Raw genomic sequence first — 18554 nt, 5'->3', positions numbered from 1 at the left:
CAATAGTAGAATCCTTAACTGGGCACTCTTGGCTGGTGTTGAGTCTGAATGCTGCATTATGTGAAAGAGCCAAACTTTAGGACACATTAGGAAGAAATTTTATTGAGTGCATGTGGGTGGTAGAAAGAAATGGTACTTACATCAGTCCCACATATTTGGCAAGTGAAGGTATAAAGCTTCCATGTTCTTTATCGTACTGGAGAAGTTATTGCGGGAAAGGCAAGCTCTCTGGGGCTTGTCTGAGCTTTCATGAAGATCACATCATATGGTTTGAATGCCACATTCATGGGCATTCTCAAGAAAATATGGCTTAACCACTGTAACTTCAACTTGAATTGAGAGCTCTGAATCTAAATATGTTCACTTTGTCTCTGCTATTGCTTAGCTTTCCGTTTGTAAACTTAAGAGGAAAACTTTATATAGAAGAATCTCTACAATACTCATTCCCTAATTATGTCTTACTAAACTGGATTTCGTTTTCACGTATCACATATTTATTGGTTCTTTCCTTTGTGCTAGGCAGTTTATTAGTTGTTAGGGATCAAAGATAAAATCCATTTTCTATTTTCAAGGAACTGAGTCTAATAATAGGCAGTTACCATACAGCATTATGGAAAATGTGCATTGAGAGAAAAGTTGCGGGGGAAGGCGGTATCCACAGTCTAGCAGGACCATGGTGTGATGACTGGGTTTCAATATCTGATTCTTTTCTTAGGTTGAAATTAGTTTATCAGATCTGGAAGTGATTGGACTCTGTAGTGCTGAGTCACACACTCCATTTGCTAAGAAACTGCTATGTAAAACCCATAATACTAATGTATTAACTTAAGAGAAATGATGGAGGGTCTAGGATAGTTGAGCCTGCTGATCCTCACCTTCTCTGTGTTGATCAAATTACAATGAAAGCCAGATCCAAATTATAACCAGATTGTTTAGCACAGTGGAATGGAAGCAATAGAAATGAGTTTGGTGCTTTTAATGGCTAATATTTCAGGCCTGATGCACCCTTTTCCACTTGAGTCACATACCTGCCTTATGTTCTTCATAGGTTGGATTGTGCTAAAAATACACTGTCATTTGCCTTTCTCTTTTTAAAGTTTCTTTGCTGACAAATATTTTTTGATGTGGAACATTCTTTCATTAATGGTAATACCATCAATCAAGTCTCATCTTTGGAAGATATTTTGCTTTTTATTTCATTTGCAGAACGATTATGCTTATTTTACAAATTTACTGCTTTTTAAAAATTGTGTTAAAATGTTAACAAAATCACCATTTTAAACAGTTCAGTGGCAATAAGTACATTCACATTTTTGTGCAACGGTCACTACCATCCATCTCCAAAACTTTTTCCATCTTCCCCAGCTGAAACTCTGTATCCATTAATTTCCCATTTCCCTTTCATCCCAGCCCCTGGCAACCACCATTCTTTCTGTCTTTATGACTTTGACTGCTCTAGGTACCTCATGTAAGTGGGCTCACACAGTACTTGGCCTTTTGTGACTGGCTTATTTCACTTAGCATTAATGTCAAGGTTCATCCAGTGTGGTAGCATGTGTCAGAATTTCCTTCCTTTTAAAGCTAAATAATATTCCACTGTGTACATACACCATATTTTGTTTATGCATTCATCTGACAGTGGACACCGGTTACCTCCACCTTCTGACTGTTATGAATAGTGCTGGTATAAACGTGGGTCGTACAAGTATCTTTTCAAGTCCCTGCTTTCACTTCTTTGGGATATATACCCAGAAGTGGAATTGCTGGATCATATGGTAATTCTGTTAATTTTTTGAGAATTTGCCATACTCAGATGACCTTATTTTTCAAGTGTGTGGGGTCTACGTTTTTTGGCAGTAGAGGGAGAGGGTGAATTTCTTTGTTGCTTCCATAAACTCCCTATGACCATTAAGCACCATAATAGAAGCATGTGTTTGATAATTCAGAGGAGGGACAGATGTTTCAAAGCAGGATCATTGTATCAGGTTTTCGTGTAGTAGCTGGTATACTCGTATTTTCCTGGGCAATAGCCAATAAATCATCTGCTCTTCTGTTTCCATTTAAAAAATTATAAAATGAAGAAGATAATGCATGCTTATCTTGCAAAATCTTCAAGTTTTTCAAAAAAGTGTTGTCAAAAAATTTGTAACTATATATTTGGAAAGTCAGAATATTTATGTATTATAAAATTCCTCTCATATTTTAGAGTTCATTCTACAGTGTTAATGATGTAGTTTCTTTACTTATATTCTTGAATTTGAGAAGAATGTATTTTTATCAATGTAATTATGCAGTTAAAGGACATAGTAATAAAATTGGCTTACCTGCTAACTTAAAATTATATAGAACTTTAGAGCTACAGGTTGAGCCGCTTTCATAACCATTAGTTGTTCATTAGACTTGAATGAGTCAAGAAATAAATTACACTGCTATACTGAACATAAAATAAAATCCAAGTATATTTTTACTATTTTTTAATTATGAAATATTTTAGATGAAAAAGGGTCAAGAATAATATAATCAACTTTTGTGAACCCAACACCCAATTTAAGAGCTAAAGTATCACCCAATACAGTTGAGCTTTCTGGGTACTGTATACCCAAGATATTCAGTATTTTAAATTTGATGTTTATAATTCTTATATATTCACCTGTAGCTAAACAAAAGCTTTTAAACCCCATATAACAAACTATCTGCTGAATCATTTTTAACTGGAACTGAAATTAGGGAGTAAAATAAAAACCTGAGACATTTCACTACTTTTTGACATCAAGCAAAATAAAGGGTTTATCTTTGCTATTCTCTTACCTACCTTACTTCCCTGCCCAGTGCTACTCAAAAATTCCTTTTATTTTACCTAGACTTGTCTTCCCAGTACTAAATTTGTTTACATTTCCAACATCAATATGTAATATCCATGTAACTGTTTTGGGAATTACACTTTTCTATCTGTCCTGTGAAAGATTATTAAACTGCATTGGTCTATACTGGGTTGCTGCATTTGTCTTTTGCAGGATTAGCATGAGGGTATTTTGGAGTCATATTTACTAGTGATATATACTAAAATAGGAGACATACTATAAGAGAAATATATTACATGAGAAGATTCACCTTCAGCTAGACAAGATGAATCAATAGGCTAAAATCTAACAACATGGGGATCTATAGAAAAAATAAGAAATCTTAGACTTTGGTTTAATAAATCCATTAAATAAGTACATGAAGGGAAAGCCACCATTGAACAGCGCTACATGTTGGGACTTGAGGTTTTAGTGACCATAAAGTGAATCAGTGATACGTGGCTCTCAAAATAGCTAAAATAATAGGCTGCATTAAAAATAAAAAGTATCCAGGGCTTCCCTGGTGGCGCAGTGGTTGGGAGTCCGCCTGCCGATGCAGGGGACACGGGTTCATGCCCTGGTCCGGGAAGATCCCACATGCCGCAGAGCGGCTGGGCCCGTGAGCCATAGCCGCTGAGCCTGTGCGTCCGGAGCCTGTGCTCTGCAACGGGAGAGGCCACAACAGTGAGAGGCCTGCGTACCGCAAAAAAAATAAAAAATAAAAATAAAAATAAAAAGTATCCAGGACAAGGTAAGTGGTACTGTTGTAGTGACATCACATCTATCACCTCTTGTAGTTAGCTTATGGCTATATAATAATAAATTGCAACTTACAGCAGAATTATCAGGATAGTGGGAGAAATTTGAAACCGTATCATATGGAAAATGGTGAAGGCTCTGGTAATATTCAGTGCCATTGATAACAGTTTAAAAGTTAACTAATTGAAGAGTTATACAGAATAAGGATTAAATTTTGGCTCACTGTAAAACCTGTTATAAATTCCATAACAAAAATGCAGTCTTGTAAGTTGTAAGTCTTCCTTTATTAGTGCTAACACAGAACTGAATAGAGGTGTCACTGAAACTGAATAGAGGGTCGATGAAAATTCAAGGTAAAGGATGGGGCTGAATTACAGCCTCTAAAGTCTTTTCCAACTCTTAGCATCATATAGTTTTATAAGGCTAATTCATACAGATATTAGTTAAGGAGATAGCTATGCCCCTTCAGGATCTTTCTAGTTTAATTGACAATAGTGACATAAACCTAAAAATACCATTCTATGTTTAAAAAAAAAAATAAAGGATGAGGCAAGTCAAAAGAACACAGGAGTGGGCTTCCCTGGTGGCGCAGTGGTTGAGAGTCCGCCTGCTGATGCAGGGGACACGGGCTCGTGCCCCAGTCCGGGAAGATCCCACATGCCGCAGAGCGGCTAGGCCCATGAGCCATGGCCGCTGAGCCTGTGTGTCTGGAGCCTGTGCTCCGCAACGGGAGAGGCCACAACAGCGAGAGGCCTGTGTACCGCAAAAAAAAAAAAAGAACACAGGAGTTAACTTGGGAAGTTCCACTGGGAACTCCCAATGGTCAAAGATGGGGGACAGTTTTAGCAACAAATTAATAATGATTATAATGGATATATAAACCAAAGAATAAAATATCCATGAGTCCATAATATAAATGATTGAATAAATAAATGGAAGAGAAAGGAAAAATATGCCTTACAAAAGAATTCCAATAAATACATGTAGAAGGAATGAGGGAAATAGAAATCCACCACTGGAACTCCACAGTAATAACTGCTGCAGGAAAGATTCACCAATGAATGCTAAAATCAGTAGCATTTCTGAACTCATGCCTATTAAGAAATTGATTATTATGTGTCCTGACTTGAAATTAGGAGCAATTATAGCATAGCAATTGCTTTTGTTCCAAACAATAGTCATTATAGATTTTGTTTTAAAAAAAAAAGTTTTTGTTTTACACTAAACTCTACCAATTTGTGAAATGGGGAACAGTTTTTCATATTCACCATTCAACCATTCACCTAGGTTTTAAGGCCAAAAAACCATGAGTCATTTTAGTTCCCTTCCACCTACTTTCAATATACCAGTGTTTTGTGAGCTGTACTTGCTACGTATATCCCATATCTGACCACTTCTCACCACTACATCAGCTAATTCCCTAGTCTGAGCTACCTCTTGCCTGTAGTAGCTATTCTTCCTGCTTCCCATTCCCTTAACAGTTTTTTTTCAACATTAGCCAGTAGCCTTCACAAAACAAACAAAAAACCCCAGATCCCTTTACTCTCCTGTGCAAAACTCTCCAATGGCTTTGTCAAGCTAAGAATACAATTGGTTCTTTACCTTGGTCTATAAAGTCCTATATTGATCTGACCCCTACCTACTTCTCTGAGCTCATTCTAGTTGCTTATTACTCCTCTCCAGGCACAGTGACTGTCTGCTTTTTCTTCAAACACACCACCCTCATTCCTGGCCCAGAGCTTTAATATTTGCCATCACCAGTACTGGAAAGTCTCTTTCCCCAGATCTTTGTACTCCTTGCTCCTTTACATCAGGGAGGTCTGTGTCTAAATGTCACCTTAGGATATTTAGGGAAGACTTTTCTGAGGCAGGCTCCCCTGCCTTTCACCGACTTAATTTTTTTTTTCCCTATGGCATTTATCACTATGTAAAATAATATTTGTTTACTCATTTATTATCTGTTCTCCAACTTGAACGTAAGCACATAAGGGAAAGGACTTGGTTTGTCTTGCTTACAAACTGTATCCACAATACCTAAAACAATTCCTACAACAGAGTGGGCCCTCAAATATCTACTGAATAAATATCTTTAAAACACTGAAGGGCAAAAGTAGGGAAAACAGCAGAAGACCTGTATTAGAGGCAGATTTCTATCTCTGAAGTCTGTGCAAAAAATATAAGCCTTTTGAAATAAACTTTAAAATGAAGGAAAACAAAAGAATACTTTTTAGCTACCTTAATTTTACAAATTCAGTTGCTTTAAAAAAAACTTGAAAAATTTAAGTGTAACTCGATGACTGACTTTGGAAAGCTTTTGCAATAACCTTAACCAAAGAAAAATTTATTAAAGTATAGATTACTGGTTATTTAAAAATACATGAGAAAAGACAAACATACAAAGGCATTATCATACAACTGATTTCTAAACTCAATACTTTTGAAATGCAAAACAATGATCATTACCCCCAAAAGTCAGTTTGAAACAAACTGATTTTTAAGTTGGTATTATAATTCTTTTCACTCAATTTTGCTTACAAATGTTACTAGGTTTTTCAGTTCGCCACATATCAGAACTTTTTTTGACATGTTTATTTCTCAAAGTAGAGTATAGTTATTTCTTGCAATTAATGTCAGCAACTATAGAAAGCTTCTCTTAAGTCACAAGGATTCAGTATGGTTGCTGCTTTGGAAATAGTTACCATTCTGAGTTATCTATACTAAGACTCATGTATTGACAGGCAAAATGTTAATGGGCAAAGTATGGAGATTGAGAGCAGGATGACTAAGAAAAGATATCTTTTACTGCAGACCTGCTAAAAAAAGACTCCATTATTTACTCTGATAGTATTGCTAAAGAAGCAGTTTCTGCCAGATCACAGGTTGGCTATGTAGTTGTCCATTTTAAATTTCCATCGCTAAAGAATGGCAGACTTCAACAATTAGATTGTTCAACCAAATAAGCAGACCCTTGAGTTACCATATACTTTAATTACAAGAAATAAATTATTTTCTTAATTAGTTTAGCAGCCTTGTATCTGGAAAGGCAGCAAAACCCACTTTGTTCCAAAATTAGAAAGCCGACTCAGAGGCTGCTTCTAAGGTGCCTATCTTCTATCATCCATCAGTCGTGAAGGTGGACCTTCATGAACTCAGTAACTTAATAAATGTAAAAATGAACTCATCTATCAACACAATGCTGAGCCTGCAAAACCAAAAAAGTACATTCATAAGGTAGGAATTGGTTTGTATAAAGGAATTTGTTTGTATAAAGGAATTGGTTTGTATAAAATTGGTTTGTATAAGAGGATATATATCCTCTTATATAACACAAAAGGAATATGCATGGTAATAAAAACAATCTATAATAAACTTGTAAAGAAATGATTCTGGTTTACATATAACTCTGCTTAAACTGACCATGATTGAATGATTAAACATTTTCTTCTCTTAACATAATGCCCATTCATTATAAGCTAAGCTGGACTTAGTTTCTTATAAATCTCTTATTTCCTTGGATTTATCTACTACACCTTTACTTTATAGCCATTTACCTTATAAGCTGGGCCTGCCCAGCCTGCCTCTGAAGCCTCTCTTCAGAAGGATACCAGATGCATTAAACAAAGGCATCTTCTCATAAGAATCTGCACTTCAAAACAGCATATGAAGAACCAGCAATTGGCTCTCCAATGTAGCTACCTCTCATTTCACATTATCACAGAAACAGTGCAGTTTAGTAACATTCCTTCCTTACAGAAAACTCAGTAGCTGTAAAAATTTTTGTTGTTTCAAAACACATTTCAATACTTATTAATTCCAAAGATCCGAACACCATGTAGCTGTGGCATTTTGGGAATTAGCACACTCAGGAGAGAAGCTGTGTTTAAGATGAAGTGAGTTGGATCATACTTCGTATAGAAACTTGCCAGAAAATATCTGTAGAAATAAAAGTTAAGAATATATATATAACATCTAAAAGTGAAATTACTTAGAATTTTTAAAATATTTAAAGGTAGGAAAAAGGTCACTGAAACATAAATACCTAAAAGCAGAACCATTTTTTTGAGCACTAAAACAAGAGCAAAAGTTTTAGTTTGGGGGCCTAAATTAATTTTATTTGGGATTTAAACATTTGTTTAATGGAGGCATATATGCACATTTTGCTTTTCTGCAATCGTGTTAAATGTATTTAATGCAAGACAGTTACTACTGTCTTTAAAGCAGAAGGCTTTCAAACTAGGGATCATGTGCTTCCTGAAATTTCAGGTGTAGTTTTGTATCTATGTGTATATATCTGAAGAGAAAGTCCAGATTCAAAGCATCCATCATATTCTCAAACCGTTTTGTGACCCACCAAAAGGTTAAAAACTACTGCTGTAAAGTTGTGAAAAACGGGTGTTAGTGCATTAGTAGAGTTTAGCATCTTTGAAAGAAAACAAACACTTGATTGCCCTTTTGATGTTCTCATTTCCATACTGAAGTTGAACAGGTATATAACCAGTATAACGGGAAACTTGAGAGACACTATTGTAAAATTCCAGCTGTTTTGCTATAACCGAACATACATACATATATATTCAAAGACATCCAATATCCGAGAATTTGTTTTAAGAAGCCTAAGCCACCTTTAAGACCACAGATCATCGAGTCAGAATGCCTAGTTTGACCCAAGCGTACATCAAAATGAAGACACATCATGAGGCCACTAAAAGAGTATCCTAAAACATCATACCTTACTTGATGATAACTAAGAAGTTACTATGCACAAGGGTGTTTGTCTAATTAGTACTTTTAAAGTACATAGAAAAGTATTTTAATAGTGTTTCCTCTAAAGGAGTGATAAATATCTTGTGTAATATGGTTAGAAAAGAACAGCTATTTTCCAAGTACAACTAAAAACATCAGAGAGCTCTACACATTATTTTCAGAACCATCTAAATTGAGAAATTCTACACTCTTCCACCTATTTCACAAACTATAGTCAGAAAATTCATTCTTGAGAATAAACCATATTCCTCAATCCTTACTTTAAATCCTGTCTTCCTGCTTTCATATACTTGAAGACTGTTTTCATACTTCCTTAACTGAACAAAATAGGATACCATTTACATTCAGTAAGCTCATTTAATTTCCCACCATCATTACAGGTTTAATCTGTAATCTGATATGTTAGAAATAATAAATCTTCTTGGAATGGCTTCTCCTCATAGCATATGTCTCCTTTATGTCTTTTAATAAAAACTGATTGTGTGTGTGGATCACATGAAAATTACCTGACTCTTACAAAAACCTACACAACCCTCCAAGGGGATGCAAAACCCAGGTAGGAATCAGTGTGGTAGCATTTATCTGCCAAAGGGTATACTAGAAAGAGACCTGTATTGGAAGCTAAAAGTTTAGGGTTTAACATGGGCTCTTGATTCCAACTAGCTACAAGATCTGGATGAAGATGATGCATTTGAATCTGTTTATCTAAAAATCTGAGATAATATTACTCATCCTACCTACCTGACAAATGATCAAATAATGTAAATGCACTCTGAAAAATATCAATGCTACACAGATAGCTTTAATGCTGTTTCCTCACTTATATAAGGAATTTCATCACAGAATATTTAAAATCATACCTGTTGGTCAAAAGTACACTTTAAGAAATATGGGTGTTGTACACAGGTACATCTTAGTTAGGCTTTTAAGTGATATCACCTTTTTTGTGATAGCTCCTATTGAAAATTCAGCATATGTCAGGCTTTTTACATGTGCAGTTGGCCCTTGAACAATGAGGGTTTGAACTGCACACGTCCACTTACAGATGGATATTTTTCAGTAGTAAATACCACAGTACTACATGATCCACAGTTACTACACGATCCGCAGTTAGCTGAATCCGAGGATGTGGAAATGGGGATACAGAAGGCTGACACATATGTAAGTTATACTTGGATTTTTAACTGCACAGAGGGCGGGTGCCTATAACCCCCACATTGTTCAAGGGTTAACTGTATTATAATGCAATCCTCAACATTTTATAGATGAGGAAACTGAGACTTTCAAGAATATGGCCAAAAGTCACATAGCTAGAGAGTAGTAGAGCTAAAATACAAATTTAGGGCTGTTTGAATAACCATTATTCTTGTTATTGCATTAATCTTTGTTAGGCCATACAAATAATTTTTCTTTTGACATGAATTTTATGTGGGACTAAAACAATTAAAAACTTAAAAAATTTCCTCCCAAGTGCTATAAATATAAGGAAAAAGAAATCTACCACTTTATGATTACTTTATTCTTTTTTTTTTTTGGGGGGGGGGGTACACGGGCCTCTCACTGTTGTGGCCTCTCCCATTGTGGAGCACAGGCTCCGGATGCGCAGGCCCAGCGGCCACGGCTCACGGGCAGAGCTGCTCCGCGGCATGTGGGATCTTCCCAGACCGGGGCACGAACCCATGTCCCCTGCATCGGCAGGAGGACTCTCAACCACTGCGCCACCAGGGAAGCCCTGATTACTTTATTCTTTTCATTTGAAAATGTCGTCCCTAACTTAAAACACCTGTCTAAAACCTACCCTAAGTCCTAGTATAAGGAATTCTAATGCCTCCAAGAAGTCTTTCCAGCTGCTGCAGACTGCACTGATTCTATAATGGATATATAAATATATATCTATATCTATATATATAGAGAGATATCTATCTATATATATAGATAGATAGATATCTCCTTTGTGGTATCGAGTGTTTGATTAGGATATATGTGAAACATCCATTATATGAAAGCAACTGAGTGTGGAATTCAAAGCAATCTATGTACTTATAAATTCTTTGCAGAAATAAACATAATAATAGAGAAATAATACAAAGTGGCAATAAAAAAGGGATATATAACAACTACTATGGATTTCAAAGCAGAGCGTTATCATTGAAGGCTGGTTGCTAAGGAAAAGACCTCACTGGTAAGGTCACAATTTAAATTTTGAAAGAAAAATAAGACAGATAAATTAAGAAAGGAGCAGGCATTTCAGGTGGGAGAAATGACTCGAACAAAGGCATAGAAATAGGACTATACATGAAGTATTTAAGAAATGCTGCTTAGAAGAGTGTGACCAGGTACAAGTTGGGTGAGGGTAAAATAGTCACATAAAGGAAAAATGAGGTAGGAACCATTTTGTGGAGGACCCTGAATATCAGGTAACAGGAGGAAATTACATATATATAAGGTTAGATGCTTTACAGATAGGTATTATCTCATTTATTTCTTACAGCATCAGATTGAGTTAGGTACCATTGGCTAGAATTTTATTTATGAGCAAACCAAGCAGGCTGAGTGATAGGTACAGGATTCAACCCAGGTCTGTCCTACAATGAAAGCCTAACCTCTCTTTCCTCTAAACCATACTGCCTCTCCCAAGGAGTTTGAACATCCAAATGTGGCAGGTGGTCAATGAAATTCATCTGAAATCATCCAAATCCCTGTTTACGGAGATTAATCTGATAGTAGAATACAGAACAAGACTATGTGTTTAGTATTCTTGCAAGCAGCTTAAAGACATGAACTAGAATATATTTAACTTGTATTCTAGAATGTCTTGTCATACTGATAAACATGTAAGGTTGTCTCCATATATATTTGACTGAAGTGAAAACTGGTTTATTACCAGCTTGTTAAAAATTTTGCCTGGATTTTATACTCTCTATGAAGTAGCAATTTACTGATATAGGTTTTCAACAAAATATTCTGTTTCTATTTCAAATTTTCTATTAAAAGGATGGCTTCCTCTCATCCAATTCTCCTCATACCTGAAAATTTCCACCACTTACAGAATCATTGGAGAAATTGTGAAAAACTTCCGTGAAGATGTAAACTGTACTCCATAGTCCAATTGTTCCCAATGAGTTAGGAGCCTCGCTTTACCCTGGTCAGGAGTTTCAAATGGTGTTCCTTTTACTGCATGCAAAAATACATACATCCCCTGGAAAACAAGCAGGGGGTATATAATCAATATCAAATACAAAATTAATATTTGCCAGTTAGCATTAAGACAGTTGCAGACTGTGACAGAGAGCGTGATTAACTTGACAGCTCAAGTTTTAAGATTTCATATTGTGAAAGACTGTGGCCAGTTTCTTCAGAGTAAAACAAAACTTCCAGGGGCTTACATGCAAATATTATTTGCTGAAAACAACTCTAAGTCAACTAAAAGTAACCTGTTTTCATCTCCTATAAAATTGAAAATAAACGAAAAGTACCATCAGGGTAGCTTTGCATCATTACATTTACATTTTCTAACACATTTCCTGTTGGGAGATAGAATTACCTTTTCTCCAATGTGTAGGAAAGTTTAGAGTGTCATATTAGTAAATCTGATGATACTTATAAAATGATAAAAACATAAAAGTTGGAAAATAATAATAAACAAAATCTCTGTATCGGGGAAAATTGTTTTGAAAATACTTAATATTAGGACTGTTTTTGTCTCAATAGTTCTTTTCCAAAGCAATAAAGATGGTTTGATGTAGCAAGTATAATGTTCAACACAATTACTTTTAAAATCACCACTGTACCTCAATAGTGTCTTTTGAAGTTAGTTTTTAAAAATAAAGTAAAAAACATTACTAAAAGCCATTCTGTCCAGTGATAAGTTTAAGCATCTAATTTTGTGGTTAATTAGGGGAAAAAAACAATGTATACTAGATGTGGTTTACTTGAGATGCCCATTTAGATTGATAGTTAATGCTTCATTGCAGGATCACTGTCTGAGGCACTGGTAACAGAATAAAGCCTATATATGGTCATGAAACAGCTTTACTTACTAAAGTCATGATGTGATGTCATTTTTTTTACTTCAACTTTTAATAAATATGTGGAAAAAATAGAAATATTAGTGATTTGAAATTTTACATTATTCTACTAGGTTAAGAGAGCCCTTCTTTTCAAAGCTTAGTCTATCTGCTTCCTAGTTATTCCAATAGGCAATTTAAAAGTTGTTTACCTACAGTAACACTTAAGCAACAGAGGAATGGATTCATGTTCAACTGGATATAACTCTACAAACATTTAATAAGTGGCTAATATGTACAGGACACAGGACCTATATGCATATATGAAATTGAACAACACGTGTCCAATGCCTTGAAAAAGTTCAATCTTCTAAGAGATGGTAAAGAAAAAAAAAAGATATGCATAAACAACTACAATGTAGGGCAGAAGTTACTATCAAAGGTACAATCAAAGTACTCAGGAAATGCAGAGGAGGGGAAGGTTCCTTGTTGCTGAGGCTAAAGCCTTGATGGTTCCTTGTCACCAGGTTCAGCTCAAATGATAACTCCTTAGTGAAGCCCTTCTCTAGCAATAATTAACCTGTTGCCTATGTACATATATAGAATTTTATTGAAAATACTTTTACTATAGCACAACATATTGTATTAAAGTTGTTTACATAATGTTTGTTTTCCCATTAGCCTGCCTACCTCAGGAACAAGGGCTCTTACAAAGCAAGTATTAGATATTAAGCCAAGATGACATTAAGCCAAGGAATGTTTATTCTGTAAGCACAAGAAACCATTTTCACATGGGTTTTAAAAGAGACTATGAAACAGAAATTGTATGCTTTCAAATTCTCAGGAGAATGTGACCCAAAAAAGTTAAGAATCTCTACTCTAGACCATACATGTGTTAGAATTATCAAGGAAAAAGAAGAACAGTACTCGAATTATTTACTTCAAACCACATACACTCACCAGTGTTCAGAATATAACATTCAAATGATTTTATGTATTCTTTTTAATGAGTAAGAATAAAATCTTATCTAACCATTTATCTTCCACTCCATTATTTTTATTTTTAATAGTTTTTCTATAAAATTTTAGTGATGGATGATTTATACCCACATTAAAAGAAATAGGGAAAAAAGTATATAGCTCATGGTTAGCCCTTAACAAATATTTACTGACTCAAAATGAAGAGAATTCTCTTTCATTTTAAAAGCCAGGATAAGAATTTTGTGAAGTATTAAAACTTCTAAGAATGAACTGTAGCACTGAGTAAAAACAACTGCTGTAGGTTTCTACTATATGGTTCAGAAAGACAGAGACCATGTTTTTTCTTTTTTCCCATATTTGGTCTATTTTCCCATGTTTAAAAGCATGCAGTATGTATTTCACATTTTTAATTGGTTTAATGTAGGCTAACTTCAAAAGAAATTTACATTTGGCATCATGTAATTGCCACATCCATGGCTGGTTAGTCAGGTTTTTAGTGGAGGACTAAGAAGTCAGAACTTTGCTTCCCTATTTGTTCTCATCACCTGTCCTTTGTCCATGGCCACATACTGTGCCTCAGTCAGTCAACCAACTGAAAACATGAAGGGAGGAGATGACTTCTAAAGTACATTTAATACATGTGCCACTGGAGAAGGGAAAATTATGTGAGAACAGACTAATTTATTCAGCAAACATTTAAATAAGTCTTTAGAGATAAAGAAATTAAAAAACCCAAAAAAAGATAAACTGCTAATTATAAAAGGATGATAAATACATGAAAAAACAATGTAGCATGGGACTTTTGTAGCTTCCTAGAAGAGGTGACACTTGAGTAGTTTTCCTGGAGAAACAGGAATTAGCCAGGCAGAGTAGGAAGGAGGAAGAGGTATTAAAATAGTGGAAGAGCCTAAGCCAAAGCAAAAAGGTGAGAGAAGATGGTTTTCATTATTGTAGAGCACAGCTTGTGTTTGGAGAGATGTTAAGATCGGGTCTCTTTCTTGCCTCTGTAGTATTATCAACTGGCCTTGTATGCCACACAAAGAACTTGGTATTTTACTATGAATGTAACAAGGAATCACTGAAGGACTTAAGAGTGTGACCTGAACAAACATGAATTTCAAAAATATCACCCTGCCAAATTGGAATGAAGGAAAGTAGAGTAGAGAAGCGTCAAAGAGACCACTTGATCTACTGGTGTAACCTACCTGAGGGGGAAAAAGGGCATGAAATTATAGCAATGCCCATAAGGATCAAGTTGAAGACAGTAAAGCAGTAGAATAGACAAGGCTTTGACTAAATGGATGTGGAATACAAAGGAAAAAGAGTTACCCTAAGTCTAGGGTGACTATATATACTAGTTTGCCATGGGTGGTCCTGAGTTACACTTACTCTCTTGGAGTAGTTATTACTAGAGCTCTCTTTTACTCTCCAAACAGTCTCAGTTTGGATAATACATTATATTAATCACTTTACCTCTGACATTCAGCTATGTGGCTTGGCTTACCGGGCAGATAGTGGTACCTTTAGATTAGATTAGGAACAAAATCCAGGAACAGATTGTGGTGGGTGGTAAGGGATATATCAGGAATGAATTCAGTTTATACTTGTTTGGTTTAAGGTGCAAGGTGATCTGGCAATATTAATATGGTCATCATCATTTAACAGGTAGAAACTGAAAATACAGATAGATGAAGCAACCTAGATAGAATATATATCATAAGAAGAGATGAAGAAAAGAACCTTGAGGGCTTCCCTGGTGGCGCAGTGGTTGAGAGTCTGCCTGCCAATGCAGGGGACGCAGGTTCGTGCACCGGTCCAGGAAGATCCCACATGCCGCGGAGCGGCTGGGCCCGTGAGCCATGGCCGCTGAGCCTGCACGTCCGGAGCCTGTGCTCCGCAACGGGAGAGGCCACAGCAGTGAGAGGCCCGCGTACCGCAAAAAAAGAAAAAAAGGACCTTGAGAACAGTAATATTTAAGAGAGGAAAAGAGAAAACTGTGCAAGAGGAAATAGTAAAGGAAAGATCAGAAATATATCTAGGAAAAAGCAATCTCATGGAAGCCAAAGGAAAAGAATTCCAATAAAAGGGATATGATTAGTGTCAAACATTTCAGAGAAGTCACTATTTAAAAACTGTTTTTAAACACTTCCTTCCAAAGTCTATCACATAAAATGGGCTAAAGGGACATTCACTGATCTCTACCACATCATCTTTGTTGTCCTCCAGTCAACTTCAAATGCTTTCCAGAAGATATAAGTAATATCAATTTTTTAAAAACCTATTTCTCCTACATTTTTCTGTCTTAAAGTTCTAACCTCTTCATTTTGGGTAGATCTTTAAACAAATATATAGTTAATCTGGATTCAATTAAAAGTCTCAATTAACCAGATTTTTCCCCTTTCATTCTACTTTAATAGGCTGTTAAAGACAAGAAAAGTCACTATCACGTTTTGTTTGTTTTGTTTTGTTTTGTTTTTAAACAGGCAATTTCCAGGGCTGCATAATATGGTCAGTAGAGTCAATCTAACCTCTGGTACTTTGTAGGGCTATCATATAATACAAAAGAGCAATAGTCAACAGGAAGAAGCTAAGGTACCATAAGTTTCTGAATCATATAAGATATGATTAAGCTCAAAATTTCTATACTGAAATAGAAAAGTATATATATACAATTTAGAAAGGATTTAAACCAAAGATGTTCATTAGACTCCAGTTAACCAAAAAACATAATTACGTCCTCTGATACATTCTGGTTAATCAATATATTATAGTGGCCTGAATTACAGTGTCTTATAATTTTTGCTAAAATGCCCTACTTTTTTTCAGATTTTATAAAACCAACAGGAGAAAAAAATGTCTTACTTACAAAAAGGGTCCAATGTTTAAATGTAAAGTGATCGGAAAAATATAATCTTATTCCAGATAAGAGTTCTTCAAAATTGTCATATATACTAAAAATCACTGAACTGTACACTTTAAATGGGTGAATTTTAGATTATATATCAATCAAACTGTTTAAAAAAACTGAGTCATGTGTTTTTCTTCTTTGTAACATAAAACTTTAAGCTTTTAAAAAAACTGTGTTTAAATACACATAACATGGACCATTTAGCCACTCTTAAGCATACAGTTCAATGGTATTCGGTGCATTCACGATGTTATGCAACCATCACCACCATCCATCTCCACAACTCTTTTCGTCTTGCAAAACAGTACCTTCCCATTCCTGCCTTGCCCTGTAAAACCATTAAACCTTAAGTGTTCAGTATAAGGTGAAATTCTTACCAGATTATGTATAACATTTGTTAAGGTCCAAGCAACAGGAACACTGAAGAAGGGAATACTGAGTAAAACGATATGAAGCAAGCCAACTCCCAAAGCATATGTCAGCCACATACCCCGGCTGTTCATTACACGGGTATTTGGATTCACCTCACTGTGGGCAACTCCAACATTCATGTTTGCGCTGTAGGAAAGCAATGGGATGAATCAACACTGATATAACTGGTAACCTACGTACTCCTAATTCTGACATGACAAAATAAGTGTTACTGGGGTTATTTTTTTACCTCATCATTCTGCAATAGAACAAACAGACCCTCCAAAATATGCTACTTGCAGATGCTGACGAGGGCAGTAAATAATTCTTAACATCTAACTCCCCAGTAAGACAAGCAAGACTTATTTTTATGCTTCTTGTTGAAAAAATAAACAGTTAAAATGCCTTTCCTAAAGCTTGTCTTCAAGCATGTTGCTTTTACTAAATGAAGTAATGGGCAGGAAAACGCAAACTGAAAGAGAAAACCTACATTTTCTTATGAGTGTAAAGTGAAAACTTAGGAAGTAAATTTACCAACAGAATAAACTAATATATAAAAAAGCAAAGCTGACCTAACCAGTCTGTTCTGAGTAGCCAGACTCTTACATTTAATGTAGTGTTGGGTCCATAAAGAGTGGTCAGAGTTCAAATCACTCCTTTATGAGAACTGAAGCTGCGAGGAACATAATGAGGTGGAAATTTTACATGGTCAAGGGATAAGGTTTGTTTCTCAACCTAGTGATACAATTAGGTTTAAACAAGGAGTCTTTCTTCTGCGTATTTTAACTCTAGTCACCTTCCCTAAAACTTTGGTTTTCTCTCATTCTTTCCTTCCTTCTTCCCCTCCCTCCCTTCTTTCTTCCTTTCTTTCTGAGATTGAGGGTGGGGGGGGGGAGAAGAGCTACATTATATTTCAAACAGCTCTGATTTAAAAATATATAAACCCTTTCTATTACAGAGTTGGCCCTGAGAGAGGAATTTCTCCGAACCCCGTCCAACAAGTGTTCCGGAGTACAATGGCCCTTCTCCCTCCAAAAATCTATAGGCTTACGGTGATGAAAGTTGGTTGCACTGAAACAAAGCAAAAGCCTCAAATTTAAATGTGTAAAAAGTTCCTCCAATCCGAACATCCACCGTGCATGTTACATTCTTTTTATACGCTATAAGTTATACTTAGAACGTGCCTCCACTCAAGATGCCTTTCCCATTTTCGACAGGATAGAAAAAAAAAATGCTCGAAAGTAGGCTTAAAATTTACATCTGAGCTGGAAGGCAAACACTGACTCTATCCCAGGCCAGAAAACCCTTCCAGGGAGTCTGCCACGCCACTTCAGGACTGGCAAACAATGACTTCAGAGAGCGAAGAGCCTCTCGGCTCTGCCCTCGCAGTGCCGGGCGACCCACAGCGACGCCCCTCTCCGCCCCCCCCCTCCCCCGCCAGCTACCGTCACCGGCGGCCGGAGCTCCCAGCTAGTGGAAGCTCAGCAAAAGCCGCCGCTGCTACGGCCACAGTGCCCCCCGCCCCGCCCCTTTCTTCTCGGAGCTGCACATCCCGTCAGGGCCAGGACGCGACGACGGGGACTTGGGGGGCAAGCCTTGGGGGCCACTTGGCCCGCACGGCCTGACAGGGCGCCGCGAACGGAGCCGGAGTCCACTCTTTCCCCTCTAGCCGACCCGGGCCCGCCAGCAGCTCCCCAGTGCACGGGCAGCAGCACAGTCCCGGCGGCCGTTCGCGCCCACTCACCCGCCGCCCCGCTCCTGGCTGCTGGCTCGGAGCAGTAACAGCTACGCTGCGGCTGCAGTGCTGACGGCGGCGCCTCCTCAGGCGGAACGCGAGTGGTCAGCCCCAACGCAGAGCGACGCGGCGCAGCTTGCGGAAGCTTT

The 18554-nt window shown here is 36.8% G+C and overlaps 1 protein-coding gene across 1 annotated transcript; it reads right to left on the bottom strand.

Moving 5' to 3' along the window:
* Positions 1-5919: 5919 nt before the first annotated feature.
* On the bottom strand, positions 5920-18502 carry ORMDL1 (ORMDL sphingolipid biosynthesis regulator 1). The gene is made up of 4 exons (XM_082629798.1): positions 18415-18502; positions 16637-16817; positions 11411-11562; positions 5920-7532 (listed from the first exon to the last, which is right to left on the bottom strand). The coding sequence occupies exons 2-4, from the start codon at positions 16808-16810 to the stop codon at positions 7397-7399; spliced, it is 462 nt and encodes a 153-aa protein (XP_082485924.1). The 5' UTR covers positions 16811-16817; positions 18415-18502; the 3' UTR covers positions 5920-7396.
* Between the last annotated feature and the right edge of the window lie 52 nt (positions 18503-18554).

The sequence above is a fragment of the Mesoplodon mirus genome (assembly GCF_964341445.2).
Source record: "Mesoplodon mirus genome assembly, chromosome: 8".
Classification (NCBI taxonomy): Eukaryota; Metazoa; Chordata; class Mammalia; order Artiodactyla; family Ziphiidae; genus Mesoplodon; species Mesoplodon mirus.
The sequence above is the reverse complement of the archived record's forward strand: the minus strand, read 5'-3'. Positions and strand labels throughout refer to the sequence as shown.

Coding starts and splice junctions, on each gene's coding strand:
- ORMDL1 (XM_082629798.1), bottom strand. CDS start 16,810: ATGAATGTTGGAGTTGCCCACAGTGAGGTGAATCCAAATACCCGTGTA. Junction 11,563..16,636: donor CAAATGTTATACATAATCTG/GTAAGAATTTCA, acceptor CTTGTTTTCCAG/GGGATGTATGTATTTTTGCA. Junction 7,533..11,410: donor ACAATTTCTCCAATGATTCT/GTAAGTGGTGGA, acceptor TTATTTCTACAG/ATATTTTCTGGCAAGTTTCT.